Here is a 16,782-nt window from a genome sequence, read left to right as displayed (position 1 = left end):
TTGTATTACTGAACTTGACACAGTCATGCCGGTGATAACAGTTACTGTAGGAGGGAGGTGGGACTAATATTACCTGTGAGTGTCCATGTATATGTGTTTGTCTGTTATACCTGTATGTATGCATGTGTGTGTGTGTGTGTGTGTGTGTGTGTGTGTGTGTGTGTGTGTGTGTGTGTGTGTGTGTGTGTGTGCATGCAAAGATCTGTCGATCAGTGCTCAATAGATACAGTGATGACTACAGGACATCACAATTATACAAAGTGGAGCAGACTATAGCAACTTAGTGTACTCATAGTTATATTGCATGGAATGTTGGGTTTTCTGACCTGCAATTGCACATTAATACTTGTGTGTGTGTGTGTGTGTGTGTTTGTGTGTTGTTTTTGTGGGTCTACGTTGTAAGAGAAGGGGGGGGGGTGACGCCTCCATAACAGCAAACAACACATCCTCCCCGCCACTAAAACCTTCACCGACATACAGGTACGCAGTTCCTTTAAAAGCATCAGTATACAACATTTCTCTTATTTACAGTCATTGGAAAAAAATCACCATTTCTCTCAGAGAAGATTAGTAAAAGTGACTGAGTCACCATAAAGAGTATGCAACTCCTAGGAGTTAGTATTGCAAATTTCTACAAAAAATTTCTATGCCATTTTACAGGCCAAGAGCCATGATTTACTGAAGAAATACAGTATTTTAAGTGCCCTATCTACAACAGTTAGGTGTGGTATTAATGGTGTACCATTCAACATAGTTCACTGATAATAAAAAGATTATGTGTTTTTAAAAAGTTCTTTCAGCAACTTCACTGCTTTCACATTAAAAGATATGGTAAGTTCTTACAAAACAAACAAACAAACCATGGAATTGTTATCCATATTAACAAGTGTTGAGGCAAGCTAATGCTATTGCAAAGAGACTAGTGTTGATTACATACTCAGCTGGTTGTCTAATGTAAAAATAACGTTCCACAGTCTGTGAGAGAAGGGCACGACCATGGACACAAGGAACTGTGTCCACAGGCTATTCAAGAGGGTTGAGTATCATTAAAGGGCTCATTTGCTTGTTTTTATTCTATGAGTTGCTTGGGTGGAGCATGTTTCTCCAATAAAGAGGCTGTGTAGAGCTCGGGAGGCTGTTTAGAAAAAGCTTGAAACTTCTTCATGTGCATTTTATAGCCTCTTGAGGAAACTCTTCTGTTTGTGTCCACATATGGGAAAATCAGAGTGGTCAGACTGATGAAAAAGGAGATGAGGCTGTAGTTTGCTGTTCAGAGAGGGGTGTCGTAATAATCCGTGGGCTGATCGGTTCCAGGCGGCTTCTGCTGTTTCTGCTGATGCTGCTTCATAATTTCCTTCACCTCCTCTTCCAGCTCGGGGGGGATGATGAATTGGTCATCTGGGTCGGGTTGGGCTGGAGCTGTGAAGTAACCCCCGGACTTCTTAGAGGGAGCGTCGGCAGCCACCTCAATCAGGTTGTGGCTCTTTTCCTGGCGTGCCACCGACCCATTAACCCTCCTCTTGCCTGCCAACTTTCCTCCATCCCCACCGGCCACACCAACACCCTGCCATGAATCCTCCCTCTCAAGCCCGTTCTCTGTCTCCCCGTGACTGACGTCAACTCCTTCCTCTAGAGGCTCCGGGGTGCACGGTGGTGGAGGAGGTGGGGGAAGAGTGAGCAGGGTGCGCTCCTGACTGGAGGACGGTGGTATCGATGTTTGAGGAGATGAGGACAAGGAGGAGTCAGCTTTCAGGCAGTGGACATCCGCCTCTACTTCCACACGGCTCCCATTTGAGAAAACACCAGCGATGGGCTCTTCGTCCTCGCTGTCCAGCCCGTTGTCGGACAGGGCGCTGGAAAAGGTGGCACTAGATAGCTGCCTCTGAAAGGATCCTGCCAAACAGGCAGGATGGAGGGCACAGCAGCTACGGGTAGAAGGCAGCTCTGAAGCTGGGAACAGATACTGGCAGGGCTGGGTAGCTGTGTGGGGCTGTTGGTGCTGTAGGGACATCAAGTGGGCCTGGTGGTGCAGGTGGAGGTGAGGGTGGTGGGGCTGCTCCTGCAGGAGTACCAAGGAGCTCTGTGGAGGCTCATCAGATGAGGCCGTGGAGCCCACTTCGCTACTCATCTCACTGGTGCTGATCTCACTACTGATCTCACTGCAGGAGGACGGAGGCACAGGGAGAGAGCCATCTGAGGGCCGCTCTTTGATGGCAGAGGATGAGGGAGGATAGGGGCCTAAGCCGGGGCTCGGAGGAGGCTGGGGAGGCTCAGAACAGCAGCAGGAGCAGCAGTCTTCACTCACACTCAGCTGGACCACGACAGCGCTGAGGCTGTCAGTGCAGCCGTAGCCCTGCGCCAGCGTGCACAGCTTTTTAGCAGCAGCCAGGCCATCTGGGACGTTCCGAACGGCCTCCACAGCTTCGGTGGGAGACACGGCATCCCAAAGGCCGCGGCTACCCAGGATGAAAAACTCATCCTGAGGAGTGAGCGTGACTGTCTGCACATAGGGACAAGGGATGACAGAAGGGTAGAGGAAGGAGTAGCCCATAATTCGTGTAGAATCAGTCACGCCGTTGACCTTGTTGTCCTATGGAAAAAAAGCAAACAAATCAACGCAGTGCACATCTAAAAAATTCTATTACATTAATGTAGTTTGCGCTGACTAAATCACTCATCGAATCCATCCTCACCTGTAACATGTCAACCTGGCTCAGCTTCCTCACCATCAAACACTAAACTAAAATCTCCTGAATAATAAATCAGGTCAGTAAAATTACTCAAATAGCCCAACCTCCCCGGTGTGAACAGTATGGACGCTCAGTGATGAGGAAAGCCACCCTCATCACTGAGGACCCCTCACATCCCCTCCACCACTCCTTCATGCTGCTGTCATCAGGCAGATGCTGCAGAACCCCACTGGCCAGGAAAAACATCTACAAAACATCTTTCATCCCCTTTGCAATAGCTGCTCTTAATAACACAAAATAGGCTGTACTATGTTGTTATTTTATGTGCTTTACTTGTTTTTATTTATTGTACTGTGTTTTTGATGTGTGAGGGTGTTTTCAGTGTGGTTTTTAAATGTACAGCTGTGACAAAAGATGAATTTCTGTTTTTACTTGGAACAGCCAATAAAGTTATCTATCTATTGCAATGTGGTTGGGATCTCCACCTCAGTGATGATAGCCCTGTGCTGCCGGATCCTGCGGTATTCGTCCTCGAGCCCGACATTGTGAAGCAGTGACAGTGACAAGGGCTTTCCATCACGGCACAGGATGGCCTGGCACTTGCCCACATTAGCAGCTGTGAGGGTGAAGCAGCCACCAGGATCGGTGGGGTCATGGCGAATGTGACATAGAGCTGCCGAGCCACCCAGTTTCTGTCCTGCGGTTCCAAGTTTCCTGCAGGGGCAGAAAAATGAAGATACAGCAAGAGGGACGTTGATTTTGCACATCAGAGTTCCTGTTACAAAGATTTGAAATTTGCAGCATATAATAAATGTTTTGTATAAAAACTAAATGGCAGATTAAAGGAGGAAAAAGCATAAATATGTGTGTCAAGTCTGTCGTGTACCTTTGCATGACGAGGAAGGTGTTGGTCATGTAGTCCTCTTCGCTCTTGGTTTTGTGTAGTTCTTCAGCCAGCACATCGTTCATTGTGCACTGCAAGAGGTAGGGCACTTCCACATTCCTGTCTCCATCAAACACGCCATACAGAGCTTCACGACTCCCACAGAAACTGTTCACTGAAAGGGCTGCAACACAGAGTCTGAAACAAGAGAGGAATGTGCTCTGTGAGGAAACAATGAAGGCTTCAAAACCATGCTAACTCCTCTGTTCACATATTGATTGTATTCTTCCACACACTAATAACCAAGGAAACAATGCGTTCTATGCTTCAGCTGACTGTGCAGCAAAACCTCTGTCATCAACTCATCAAGCATCACCTACAAATATAAAAATGTGCACAGAATATGTGCCATTGCCCAAATCTGTTCTTCGGCATGCATATTTAAGTCTTGATTTGACAAATTAGCCCAAGGCGAGTGCTTTGGCATGTGAAGGTGCATGATTCCTGTTTTCAACAAGCACTGCTTTAAAATTCCCTTCATTAAAATCATGTAACTTTTAAAAAGTGTGGCCTCAAGAGGTTTTGATTAGTGAGGCTTCAATGGATGAGTGCGACGTTCGTGGTTGTTTCATCATTGACTGAATTGTACTTACTTGTTCTTGACGCCCGAGGCCTCTGTGTAACCATGACTCCACACAGCAGGCCCTCCAGATGCCTCATTCGAAGAAAAGGTTGGAGGCGGATCAATACGGAAACAGCGAATGTTACTGGAAAACAAGAAAACACGAAAAAGATCAATTTCACTGTATTGTGCTGAAGCATCAAGATAAATAAAACCACTGAGTGTTGCATTCTTATTTCCACATTACATAGATGTGTGTATAAAATAAACTAAATCAGACGTTCAAACTCAGACTGAAGTGCAAGTTGTATTCTCACTAACAGAATAAGAACTATCACTATCAGAATAAGAATGACATACTTAAGCTGCTCGAGGGTCTTGTGGTCCAGGTTGAGACGAGGGTTTCCAGTGAGGTCCAGCTCCTGAAGCTTCGGAGGCAGATTTTCTGGTAGAGTAATCTCACTCAGCTCATTACAGCTCAGATCCACGCACTGACAACAGAAGACAAGATGTCAATACTCACACAAATTCATATTCAGTGAAAGATTCGGGGCTCACAGATGAGATGTGCTGCTGCTACTGGCTTACTTTCATCTCCATCAGCTGCATGACCTCAGGAAAGACCTCGATAGCGTTAGAGTGGGCGATGAGTGTATGCATTCTCCGGCAGTTCATAATGGTGGTGGGGACGGTCTTCAGCATGTTTCCGCTCAGGTCCACCTCCTCCAGCTCCTCCAACTTGGCCATTTTACTGAAGGGAAAGCAATAGGTAAGCTTATGTGTGTAAAATAGTGTTGAATCACCTAATTAGTTAGTCAGAAGGCAATTAGCTTATTGATGGCAGCTATTTCGGTCATATGACCCTGGCCTTGCATGTCTGTTGTGCAACGGCTCAGCGGAAGCTTCCATGTTCCAGGAAGACAAGATTGACACTGAAGATTTTCCACTTGAACAATAAAGTTGAACAAAAACAAGAAGAGAATCTTCTCATGCAGTCAAGCAATGAAGTCTGACTTGAAAACAAGTTTTCTTATCTCTGATTTTCCACACAGCTGTTGTATTGCCCAATTCTGTCTATAAAACATACGCTGTAAAACCAGTTTGAGTCGACCAGATAAACTAAACTTTGTTGCAACTTGTGGATGTTTGTTTTAAAGCCCTGACTGCGAGTAGAGAGCCTTCTTATAATAGTTATTTTATTCAGTTTAACCTTCAGTGTAGAGTACTCAACCTACTTTGGGGTCCATTTTGTAAAATAAAAACAGTTAGGAATCACTGATTTGTTATTTGTCGAGGAAACATTGGCAAACATTCACTGATTCCACCTTCTAAAATGTTTTCTCTTTTTTTTACACTACTGTAAATTGAATCTCTTTGAGTTTTGGTTTTGATTGTGATGGGATTTGTTCACCATTATCACAAAATAATTACAACAAAATACTAGATATTAATAAGTTGCAGACCTAGTGTAAAATATGAGTAAGAAGCGAGAAGATTTCAGTTCTTTACCTGGCAGGGAAAGTCTGGAGATGGTTGTAGGCCATGTGCAAAACTCTTAAGTGTGTATGGCCTGTTAGCATGGGCACACACTTGTCTGTCAACCGATTATTGGTCAAGTAGAGTTCCTGCAGGATGCTGTGGCTTTCCTCTGATAGAGTAGATGGTGGTAGGTGCTCCAGCTTGTTGGCTGATGCATTTACGCATCGTAAGCTGAAAGCAAAATTGAAAGCACAAACTCATTTTTGTTCTCCTTCAGACTGGGGCATAAAAAAATTGAGATGAATCATTTTAATTCCAAACATCAACATGACATCTCTGACCCCACCATTAAAATATCGCCCTCTTGTTTTTTATTTGCCCGTCATCCTTGCCCTTGATTAAAAATTCCTATTCCTAATTTCTGTCTTTCATCTTCATATACCTGCATTTTCTATACACTTAATCTTCCTGTCAGATATTGGATGCATATTAGTAAGAAAAAAAAATCTCCTCTAGCTAATGATTAATGTTACCTGTCAGATTTGAGGAACAGGTTGCAAGGCAGCTCCACCAGTTGATTGTGCTGTACATCTAAAACCTCCAGCAGAGGGCGCTCCACTCTTTCAGGCAGCTTCTGCAACTGGTTATGTCCTGCACTCAGCTTCCTCAGACTGTTGCTGCATAACAACCTGCAGCACATATACAGATGGTTGGGTCAGTGCTAGAACATGAAAGATAAACAGTTAGACTATTATGAAACTGCAGTGTTAGATAGATAGATAGATAGATAGATAGATAGATAGATAGATAGATAGATAGATAGATAGATAGATAGATAGATAGATAGATAGATAGATAGATAGATAGATAGATAGATAGATAGATAGATAGATAGAGGTTGGTGAACAGGTAAGGTGACGCATGATCTTTTTCAAACACTGGCTCACGACTGAGGAGACTGAGGAACGCTGAAACAATAATGGAAATGAGGATAGTGCAGGAGGACGGGGGTGTGGATGAGGATGGAAAATCAGAAAATAGCAGCGCCTCTAGTGGAGCCTGCAGCTGAAATTCATCATTCTGACACTTATTGGGTAAAAAATAAATCTGCAGACAATGAGGGGTACCAAGAGGTAGAGGTAGAGAGAGAGAGAGAGGTAGAAAGGGGAAACGAAGGGATGCAGAGGGAGCAAGGCTGACAGAGTCGATGTGAGACACCAAAAAGGGGAAGATGTGCATCTGAACTGACCTTCTAAAATGCTATATAAAGAGGAAGGGAATGGACGAAGGCTGCGGAGGTTACAGGCTATCTGTGTGATTTATGGCGCTCTATGGGGGATAGATAGCTGGCTGACAAAGAGCAGGGAAAATAATGCAGCATTGTACTCCATTTACAGGCTTACAGACACATTTGCTGTGAGAGAGAGACTCACCGTGCTGGGAGCTCAGTGATGAGGTTGTGGCTCACGTCCAGAACTTCCAGTTTCTTCGCTTCACACAGCCAGTCTGGCAAGGACTCCATATGGTTCCTACAAGAGAAGAAGGGGTGATGATGATAAATTATGTGTAATTTGGAATGTTCGGTACTGAAATACTGTATGTATGCTACTTCAGATTTGATAGAAAACTGGCTATTTTTTTCCACTTTTTTTGTAATATTTTAGACTTAGTTTACCAGGTAACTGAAGTCTGAGCTTTGGAAATGTAATATAATATTAGGTGTGATACTCTCTCAAAGTGTTAAAACAATTCAGTACAGTACTCTCTCCATTTTACTAACAATCACAAGGTAAGTACGGAAGTCTTTATTTCATTTACAATCAAACATTGTATCAACCTTGTATGGTTAAAGAATGACAGCTTGCTAAGTTGATATTCCACCACACTTGAAAAGATCCTTTTACTGTGTAGTTCCCTTATGCAGTTACATGATCTTCAAAGCATCACTTACACTGAACAAGTACTGCTCTTGTACAGCAAAGAGGATGTACTGCAAATGAGCTACACTTTTTTTTTTTTTTACAGTTTTAATTAGTTTCTGATTAAATTTTTTTTTATACTTTTGGATTTTTCCTCACCTTGAGAGATCCATGTAACTAAGATTGGAGGGCACAGGACTGACATCCAGTTGTCGTAGCTCTGTAGAGAGAAATCCAAACACATTAACCTACAGCAAGGACAGACGCAGTCTATTAAAAAGGCAGGTAGATGGAAAATGGAGGGGAGCATTTGGGAGGGGGGAGGATGTGATGACAAGTTAGAGAGGAATGATGGAGAGAGACAATGAGACTGCTGCACTGATGAGAAAAAATGAATGCATGCCGATAGCCGAGTGTAGGTTAAAGTTAGCATTTGTCATTTTTCAGAGAAGAGAGATGTAAATTGGTGACCTCAGTTTAGGAGTGTGGTAGTGAGAAAGGGATGTGGATCTCTCTTGATTAACCACACGTGATTGCGCCTGCAGATATCTTGAGACCATACGTGCTAAAACTCACCGTTGCTGGAGGCGTAGATGCCCTTGAGCAAGCAACCCTTGGCCTTGAGGCCTGTGATGTGGTTCCTCTCACAGTGAAGTACCTCCAGTCGGGGAAAGACCGATGCATCCAGGTCTGTCAGCCTGTTATCCCTCACGTCCAGCTGGGTCACGTGCCTCAGCAGGTCAGGCTCATCTGGCACCATGATGGAGATCTTATTCAACCTGACAGAGGAGGCAGGGAGGAGACAAGGGTTCATCTCCAATTGGATGAGGTTGAATTGCTCAGGTTGTGGCCTTTTTTGTAAAGAAGGGAACATGCCTTGGGTGATTGCTGATATATTGTGCAGTTTCATTGGTGTGTTTCATACTCAGTTGTTCTGAGTGCAACATTGATGAAAAGAGGAAGCAGGGACAAGTTAATGGATTTGATTTGTAACACGAAATGTGAATTTGTTGCATCGTAAATGACAATCCATATTTGATTATTATTTTGTCTACTGCTAATATCTAAAGTATTTCAGTACTTAGTTACTCCAAACCAAAAACAGATAAAACACAAAAGACATACATGTGTTATTCTACACTATAAACAAACTACAAATTTTGGTTTTCAACATATTTAAACCAAAGCAACAAACAGTTGCTTAATTGGCTCTGTCCTGCTTGAATGATAGACAGCCCTCTACGCTAAAAATCCAGTGATGATTTTCTTCAAATTGTTTTTTGTGCAAAGCTCACAAAAACTGATTTTAAAATGACAAAAAAGCAGGCAATCAAAGAACAGATGTCTGACACATGACTATCAACTCATTACTAACTTTTTAGCACATTTTTAGGAAACAAAAAATCCAAAAACAACCTCATCGGAGATACCAAGAGATCTTCGTCTAAACGTGAGAAAAAAAAATATACAAATTTACAAGCCCCGTTTAAACAAAGCCAGAAGGAGTGAAGTATTAACAGAAAAATAGTGCAAGTCACTGCAGCTCAGTGCTTTCCTAGACAATTGGGAGACACCTGAAGGAGCCACTGCGAACAAATGATTTCTTGACTCCGTGCTGTCTGACTGTCTGCTTGTGTTGCTGGCTTCCTCCTTTTGTTTTTGTTTCTGTCATTAGTGTGATAGCATGTGTCACTGAGAGCAGTGCTTGGGACACGCATGACTGGGGGCTTAAAGAGTTACTTGTTAACCATGACAAAGTTACCAGAGTTCATTCATATAATCTTGCAATAATCTGTCGTCATTCTCGTACCTCAGATCGATGTGTTTGACATGAAGCAGTCTAAAATTCTGCAGGGTGAGTGTTTCTAGGTGGTTGCCAGCCATGCACAGCTTCTCCATGGAGGACAACCGCTCCAGCACCTGGGGCACGTGGTTGAACTGGTTGAAGGAAAGTCCCATGTAGCTCAGCCTCTGGAGGGATCCCAGTTCATCGGGCAGGTCATTTAAACTGTTTCCATCTAACAGGAACGTCTGTAAACTGAGAGAGCAGCATAAGTTTACACGATTAACTTCATTTGTGACAGAGATAATAGGAAAGATGGCATTTTAACGTGGAATTATTTGTATTTTGATTAACAGTGTAGCAACAATGACTTGCAATCATAACCATTAAAGTTAACATCCAGCAGATGGCAGTAGCAGCATAAATGCCCTACTGGCCACTTGAGGAATTTACAGGCATACCAGATCATTCCCGAAGATCAACTTCTCATCTTGCTCTGTTTCAACCACCATACCTGCATGTTTAGTCTAATATAGGTTTGGAGTTGAAGCACATCTACAATCCAAACTAGCAGCTGTGACCCAGATACTAAATGACTCCTTAATCCCTATTGTCATAATGGAATAAAATTGACTAAACGATGCATGGATTTTCAAGTTTAAGACTCTGACAGTGATTTAGGAAAGACTTTAGATCTAGTAAATATTTCTGACACTCCTTTAAAGAGTGAGTAATAGGGCTTTTCCACAGGAAAGGGGGCTGGAACTGGAGCTCGACCAAAACTTACAGTGTTCTGAGCATTCCCATGAGAAAAAAAATGGTACTCGGCCAGAAAAATCTGCTATGTTCCATCTTTTTGAAAGTGTTGGCCTAGAACTGAGAAACAAGCAATCTTTTTGGAGGCAGGGTAACACTATCATCTCAAGTAAACTGGATATCGTCTCTCAGCCACCAGAATCACCGAGTGACAATTCATTTAAAAAATGTAATTCAGTGGTCCATCAAAAAGCCTCAGTGTTTTACTGCCAATACAGGCCTCAGGGGGAAATGCCAATAGCTTGCAAAGAAACCCTAAGGTGTGCACCAGAATACAGATGTTCAAAACTGAACTCTCCACAACAACCCATCATCTTTGTAACAAGGTAAAAAAAAAAGACTACAAAACAGAAATACAAAACAGCGAATGAGTGAATTAAACACACACGCACACGCACACGCACACGCACACACACACACACACACACCAGAAGCAGTCCATTATCAAGGCAAAATGCCAACAGCAATAACTGCAGTTATGATGTTGTTTGCCTTATAGGTTGGAAGGGCAAAACAGATCACTGTGGCTGTTACGACATGTGACAGTTGCTAGGTAACTTGCACATTTGGCTATGTAAACTTTTAATATCAAACAGGCAAAAATGCGGTTGGCTTGTGAAAAGGTTGACTGGATGCCAAGCCATGGGATGGCACTGATGCAAGCCAACATCGGCCCATATCAGCAGGAAAGATCTGGGACAATATGTGTACACGTTGGGTAACTACCGGCATCTCAAGCAGTCAGTAGTAGAAAGACGCAATGTTAATATCAAAACAAAATCAACAGTAAAATAGTGATCAGAAGAAAAATTATTTGTGAACTGTAGATGCAGGTATATGGAGTCTGTGAATTTACTATTGATTGATTTTATTCATGTGACACAAATACCCTTTTCTGAGACTGGCATAAAGATTGCCATTATTTCTTCTGCGTCATCAGTAAGTTCCTCTTTTTTGCTTACTTGGTCATGGCTCCCACAGAGCTGGGGACGGAGGCCAGGTAGTTACAGCTGAGGTTGACCTCCGTCAGGGTGGGGATTTCACAGATAGCCAGGGGGAACTGGCCAAGGTGATTGTTGGACAGGTTGAGGCTCCGTAGACGAGAAAACCTGGAGACAGAGGATAACGTGATTAACTAAAAGAGAAGAGAAGAGAAGAGAAGAGAAGAGAAGAGAAGAGAAGAGAAGAGAAGAGAAGAGAAGAGAAGAGAAGAGAAGAGAAGAGAAGAGAAGAGAAGAGAAGAGAAGAGAAGAGAAGAGAAGAGAAGAGAAGAGAAGGAGGGGGTAGTTGTGTCTTGTCAACATTAATATTGCAGGAAGAGTATAACATATTCATAAATATATTCATGGGTAATGTAGCAAAGTGCAGCTTACACAGAATTATTCAGGTGAAAAAACACAGTTCAATTGAACACACCCATAAAAGTACAGTTAAACTTTCACGTTCGATTGTTGAGCAAACAAGTGCAGCAGAGACGTCTGTGTTGTTCATTTAAACAACAGTGACTAGTGGCATTCAGTATGCTGTCCCATGGCAGACCGGTGACCTTCACAGGGGTTAGATCCTGAGGGAGGAGGGAGTCAAGGGAACAAAGTGAAGCAGGGGAAATGACTCCCTCTGTCTTTATTTATCCGTCTGCACACATACAGACATGCACACGCAACCTGCTATCACCTATCACAGCGAGAGCAGCCGGAGATGAGCCATATTAGCACGGCACTCTGGAGCAGCTGCTAACGCTGGCACTTGATTTTCCACGCTATGTACACACACAGGTTACGCACACTTTCTCACAGTATATCATGATGATGGAGGAAAAAAGGCAAACGAGGTGTCAAGGCTATTGATTAGGGCGGCTGAGCAATTCCAGCTGAGGGTGACTCCTGCAGGCAGTGGGTGGGCTCTATGTGGGAAAATGTCATTCCACTATTAAATCAACCTTTGCAATCTGCTGAGTAATGCTCACACCCCCTCCTCAGACTTTCAGTGTCTGTGTCATGCTCTGTCTGTCCTAGCATAATGTTATTCTGTTTTCTTCTTACTCCTTTCCTAGTGTATTTAAAGCAACACTACTCACTGCATAGAGTCAGTGGAACAACTGCAAGCAAAAGGTTTTGCTTGTAGGCAAGACCTCAAAGAGAATTATCTACCAAATATGCAGCTGTCAATAGTTTTGTTCCCTTTTCTTACTTTAACTTATTGTTTGAGTTTTCCGCCACAAAAAATCCACACCCATTAGCTAATCTCACATTGTGTTTTCTTTCGCCAACACAGTTCTGATGAATGTTCATTCCCTGTCCACTAAATGTCAGAAAGACAAAGCTGGAGACTACCAGATATTTTTCTGGGAAGTTGCTGGAGGACGAAATAGAGCTGAAAGTCATAAACACTCGAGTTATAGTCATCAGATGAACTGATAAACAACTCTAATGAAGGTTGACACTGATAATAATGCTCATAGTAAGTTAGTTATGATGTTAGGTTGCTCAACAACCCCCAAATGAGCACAACAAATCTGATTTAAAGCAATATTTGTGTTGCATTATTTTTCAACTAGCACAGCTCATTGTTTCGAGGATCCAGCTAACAGCTCCACTATCATTAGCTTCATTTATAGCCTGTATGAGCAGCCGTTATCCTTTAGCTAAAGCTCTGACAAACCAATACCTGCCTCAAATGAAACAGCAGATAGACAAATTACACATTAATGAACACATCAGAGCATTGATCAGCTGAAAAACTGAATATCATTCACATGAATTGCTGAAGTGCAAACAAGAGGTAAAGGTAGAGTGAATATCAGATTTATATTCATTAGGTAAACAGAAATACACCTCTAAATAAATGCTAATGTTGCTCTGTGTCTGCTGAATGTGTACATAAACATCACCATAATAACTTGATAAGGTGTAAATATGATAATATTGTGAATCTTTTGCTGCCCCCAATTGGCCTAAAAATCAATTAGTGCAACTTCAATGCTTTAACTTGACCTTAAATAACCTCTTCCGTGCTGAAATTTGTCTTTCTGTCCCTCTTCTGTCTTTCCTCTTGTTCCCATTGCTTTCGTTTCCGCAACTTTTTTGTTCTTCATAACTTGCTAAACGATCATACATATGTAAATAAACAGGCCAAAGGTTCAATTATATGCATGGATCAGGCATTCCCCTCAGTGAGTAGTGACCTCTGTCTCAAAGAGAGAGGCATGCTGGGAAGGCAGTCCCATGCCAGAGGAAAGAGCTGGTATCCCAGACAACTGATTATGCATATCTGATTGGCACATCACCCACCAGTTAGTATTTGGCCACAGAGAAAAGAGAGAGAAGGGGAGAGGCATGTGGCAGGTTCACACATTCCATTGCTCTTGGAAAAATACTACGCACTCTGACCCTATGTTAGATGTCAGAGAGAGCCGGTGTTTATACTGAAACACAAACAGACTCTCACACAACAGTCCACACCAAAACACATACACCCACATTCATAGAGGCTGCATACAGAGCATTATTGTTCTGGACTCCAGCTCTTTTGACTTCAGTCTCTCAAGGGAAAGCCAGTATTCAAGCAACTCTGCTGCATGTTTCTGTCAAAACCCCTCTATTTTCAGCTAACTATTCATCTCTTTCTCATTACTGACCTCTTTTTCTATCATGCCGGGTCATATGCGGATGAGCCTACTTAGGTTTGGCAAAGCTCAATAGATGTTACCTCACTTGACCAGCAGGGGAGCTGTGCATCATTCACTCAGATTTAAATAAACTACTTATTTCCCTCACATCATCTTCTCTTTACACCAGTCATTATCCCAGGGATTAAAAAATAAAGATGATTCAAAAAAAGAAGGCTGTGGTGCAGAATAAAAAAATCCTGACCTCATTCATTCACAATTTTCTATCAGGGAGACTCAAAAGCATGCACGATCACACATACACAGCCACTTACACAAAGACCCAGATTCCTGTAATGCAGCTTTCTTAAATTAAGAAAAAACTAACAAATGCCATACTGTATCAAGACTTTGTATGCACTGACCCCAAATCTGTAGCCTGCAGCCACTATGTCTGTTGCATACAAGCAAGCATCTCTCCCTCTCTTGCACACAGACACTCCATTCTGCAAACACAGCTAACACATAGTCAGTCATCAGATTCACACAATTCACTCCGTTAAATGGTAGGACTCTTCTGGCAGTAATCTTCACAAAGAGACGCTGTGACAGGCGTGTAAGTGTACCAGCGTGTACAGGAATCCAAGTACATGCGTGCACGCACACATGAACACGCATATATCTTGGCTGTGGTCTTTAATCTGGGACCATGATAAGCATGCAGCAGATGGTGCCCACAGAGAGAAAGAGTGAGAGAGGCCAGGCACACTAAAAGCTTCCCTGCAGACACATCTACCCTTCTGGGCTCTGGGCTCATTTGACTTAGCCTGGTACAGCCCTGGCTAGCCTCTTTGGTCTCAGTGTGCCAATGGCCCCAGTCCGAGACTGTTCAGGTCGATGGCTTGCAAATTGCAGGGGTAAGTTAAAGAGGCCCAAACTGTGACCTGCTGTTTCCAGTGAAGCCTAACTACTGTGTCAGTGTCTTGCCGCTCAGCTCATTGCACAACAACCCATCCCAGTACTTATTGTGGCTAAGTTATGTTAAGCTTTTATAAACATTTTCCTGCATCAAGTTTCACCTTGCCCTAACCAGTCCATCCAAACCATCCTGGACTCTCAAGTCTGTCCTTCCCTTTGTTATCTTTCACTCCTTCCTGCCACATCCCGTCTTTATAAATCAGCCTCAGGTGTGTTTACTGTAGATTTATGCAGGCATTGTACCTCTGCAGCTGCTGCAGGCGCTGGTCTGCAGGCAGAAAGTTGTGTTTGAGGTTGAGGTGGGTGAGGTCGTGGCTGTAGAAGAGGTTGGGAGGAAGATGCTCCAGACTGCAGCAGGACAGATCTACCGAGTTGATTCTCTGGGACACCATCTAGATGGAGAAGGAGAAGAATTCGATAAGAGAGGACAGAGAGAGACAGAAAGAAGAACGTGGAGCTAAACAGGATTACTTCAACTGCCCAGGTCTTTACTGGTTTACTGTTTGTGTTTGTAGCATGCGGCTACAGGGTCAAATGTCATTCAGTGGCAATCTCCTTAGGATTAGTGAGTCACAAGAAGTTGAGGGAAAGCCCAACAGGTTAGTGACTTAGCATCACACATTACAACATTGTGTAATTGAGTTAAGTGCAGGTGCATGGAGCAGTGAGCCTGTGATCATTTGATAGTCAAATTCACAGAAACATCGAAGCTGGAATCTAAAATGATATGGCAGCATAAACGTCTGCCTCATCTTAAAGGAGAGAATCTACAGTCTGTGAACTGGAGCCTTTCAGAGTGAAGTTAGCTAGAGGCTCAACAGTCGTCACTGCAGCACGTGCTGCTTCTATCCAGGCTTCTATTCTGAGTGGCCCTCAGGGTGCTGGTGACATGCATGTCCCTGTTAATATTTAGAAAAGAGGTTTTCTGGCTATGGCCTACTTGAGTTCAAATGAGAGAACGGAGAGAGAGCCATGAGTGGTGTTTATGTGTGAGTGCACCCAGAGACTCTTGGGTTATACAATACAGACTGGACAGCAGTGAAATATGTGCAGTTTTTGGTCCACTCAGCTCATATGGCAGTGGGATTGCAGTGGATATGGGGCAGTTGTGCATGTTCTAATATGCTGCAAGCAGTGCCCATGGAGAATATGCTTCTGCTCTCCTTTCCTGTCCATAACCCTCATGCACACACAGTACCTTGGCAGCGTGTCTGTGCCAGCGCAGGTGCTCCGTGAAGCTGTCAAAACTGACGTAGTAGGTTTGACTCTGAGGCCCTGCCGAGCTGAAGGCCAAACAGTGATTGTGCTTCTTCACCTCCTCCACCTGCAGCCAGACACACACAAGAGTGACATTAGAATGTGAAATACTGATATTCCTGATCCTGTTCTGAATATAAATGATAACCCCACGCCTATAGAATCAGAAAAGAAGAGCACAGGAAACAGAGAGGAAAAGCTGACACACAGACATCTCCATAGATGGGTTCTGTTGAAGGAAATAAGATGCTTAATACCTGCAGGGTATACGAATTCAGCCAAGCAGAAGCACATTAATGAAACTATATAAGGCACGCATGATCGCATAACACACACATGTGCGTGACATGAGCAACAATAAATGTATGTGAAGTTGCTTTCTAGACACGCAGAGTCACAAACACTCTGAAGCTACTTTGCGATGAATGGCTGACTACTTTTGTGTTTAAATAGAATACTAGCACGCATTTACACAAACACATGCAGAGACACTGAATGGAAGAATGCTTGACTAGCGGTCATATGCTGTGTGAAATGTTTAGAAACTGGGTGTGGTGCGGAATGGAGTGTCCTTTGTGTCAGGGCAGACAAGTAGATAAGGCTTTTCTGAAAAGCCCTTCGAGCTTATTTAGCAGATACACGCATAAAGCAAAAAACACATAAAGGTCATTTTTAGGGAGGCAATTTGAAAAAGCGAGGACAATATGAGGGTGCTGTTGTGGTGCATTACACTAAACACTACAGCATG

The 16,782-nt window shown here is 43.2% G+C and overlaps 1 protein-coding gene across 1 annotated transcript in view; it reads right to left on the bottom strand.

Moving 5' to 3' along the window:
* Positions 1-127: 127 nt before the first annotated feature.
* The window catches only part of phlpp1 (PH domain and leucine rich repeat protein phosphatase 1), a 43,440-nt gene continuing 26,785 nt past the window's right edge, over positions 128-16,782 (bottom strand). Inside the window, exons 3-17 of the mRNA XM_023270467.3 lie at positions 15,976-16,101; positions 15,021-15,169; positions 11,155-11,301; positions 9,404-9,631; positions 8,170-8,372; positions 7,753-7,813; positions 7,108-7,203; positions 6,208-6,363; positions 5,705-5,905; positions 4,784-4,946; positions 4,556-4,686; positions 4,227-4,340; positions 3,577-3,771; positions 3,176-3,404; positions 128-2,590 (exon numbers count right to left, since the gene is read on the bottom strand). Of these exons, the coding sequence (XP_023126235.2) occupies positions 1,271-2,590; positions 3,176-3,404; positions 3,577-3,771; positions 4,227-4,340; positions 4,556-4,686; positions 4,784-4,946; positions 5,705-5,905; positions 6,208-6,363; positions 7,108-7,203; positions 7,753-7,813; positions 8,170-8,372; positions 9,404-9,631; positions 11,155-11,301; positions 15,021-15,169; positions 15,976-16,101 (3,519 nt within the window). The 3' untranslated portion in view covers positions 128-1,270. The remainder of the gene's footprint in view (positions 2,591-3,175; positions 3,405-3,576; positions 3,772-4,226; positions 4,341-4,555; positions 4,687-4,783; positions 4,947-5,704; positions 5,906-6,207; positions 6,364-7,107; positions 7,204-7,752; positions 7,814-8,169; positions 8,373-9,403; positions 9,632-11,154; positions 11,302-15,020; positions 15,170-15,975; positions 16,102-16,782) is intronic.

The sequence above is a fragment of the Amphiprion ocellaris genome, chromosome 10 (assembly GCF_022539595.1).
Source record: "Amphiprion ocellaris isolate individual 3 ecotype Okinawa chromosome 10, ASM2253959v1, whole genome shotgun sequence".
NCBI lineage: Eukaryota > Metazoa > Chordata > Actinopteri > Pomacentridae > Amphiprion > Amphiprion ocellaris.
The sequence above is the reverse complement of the archived record's forward strand: the minus strand, read 5'-3'. Positions and strand labels throughout refer to the sequence as shown.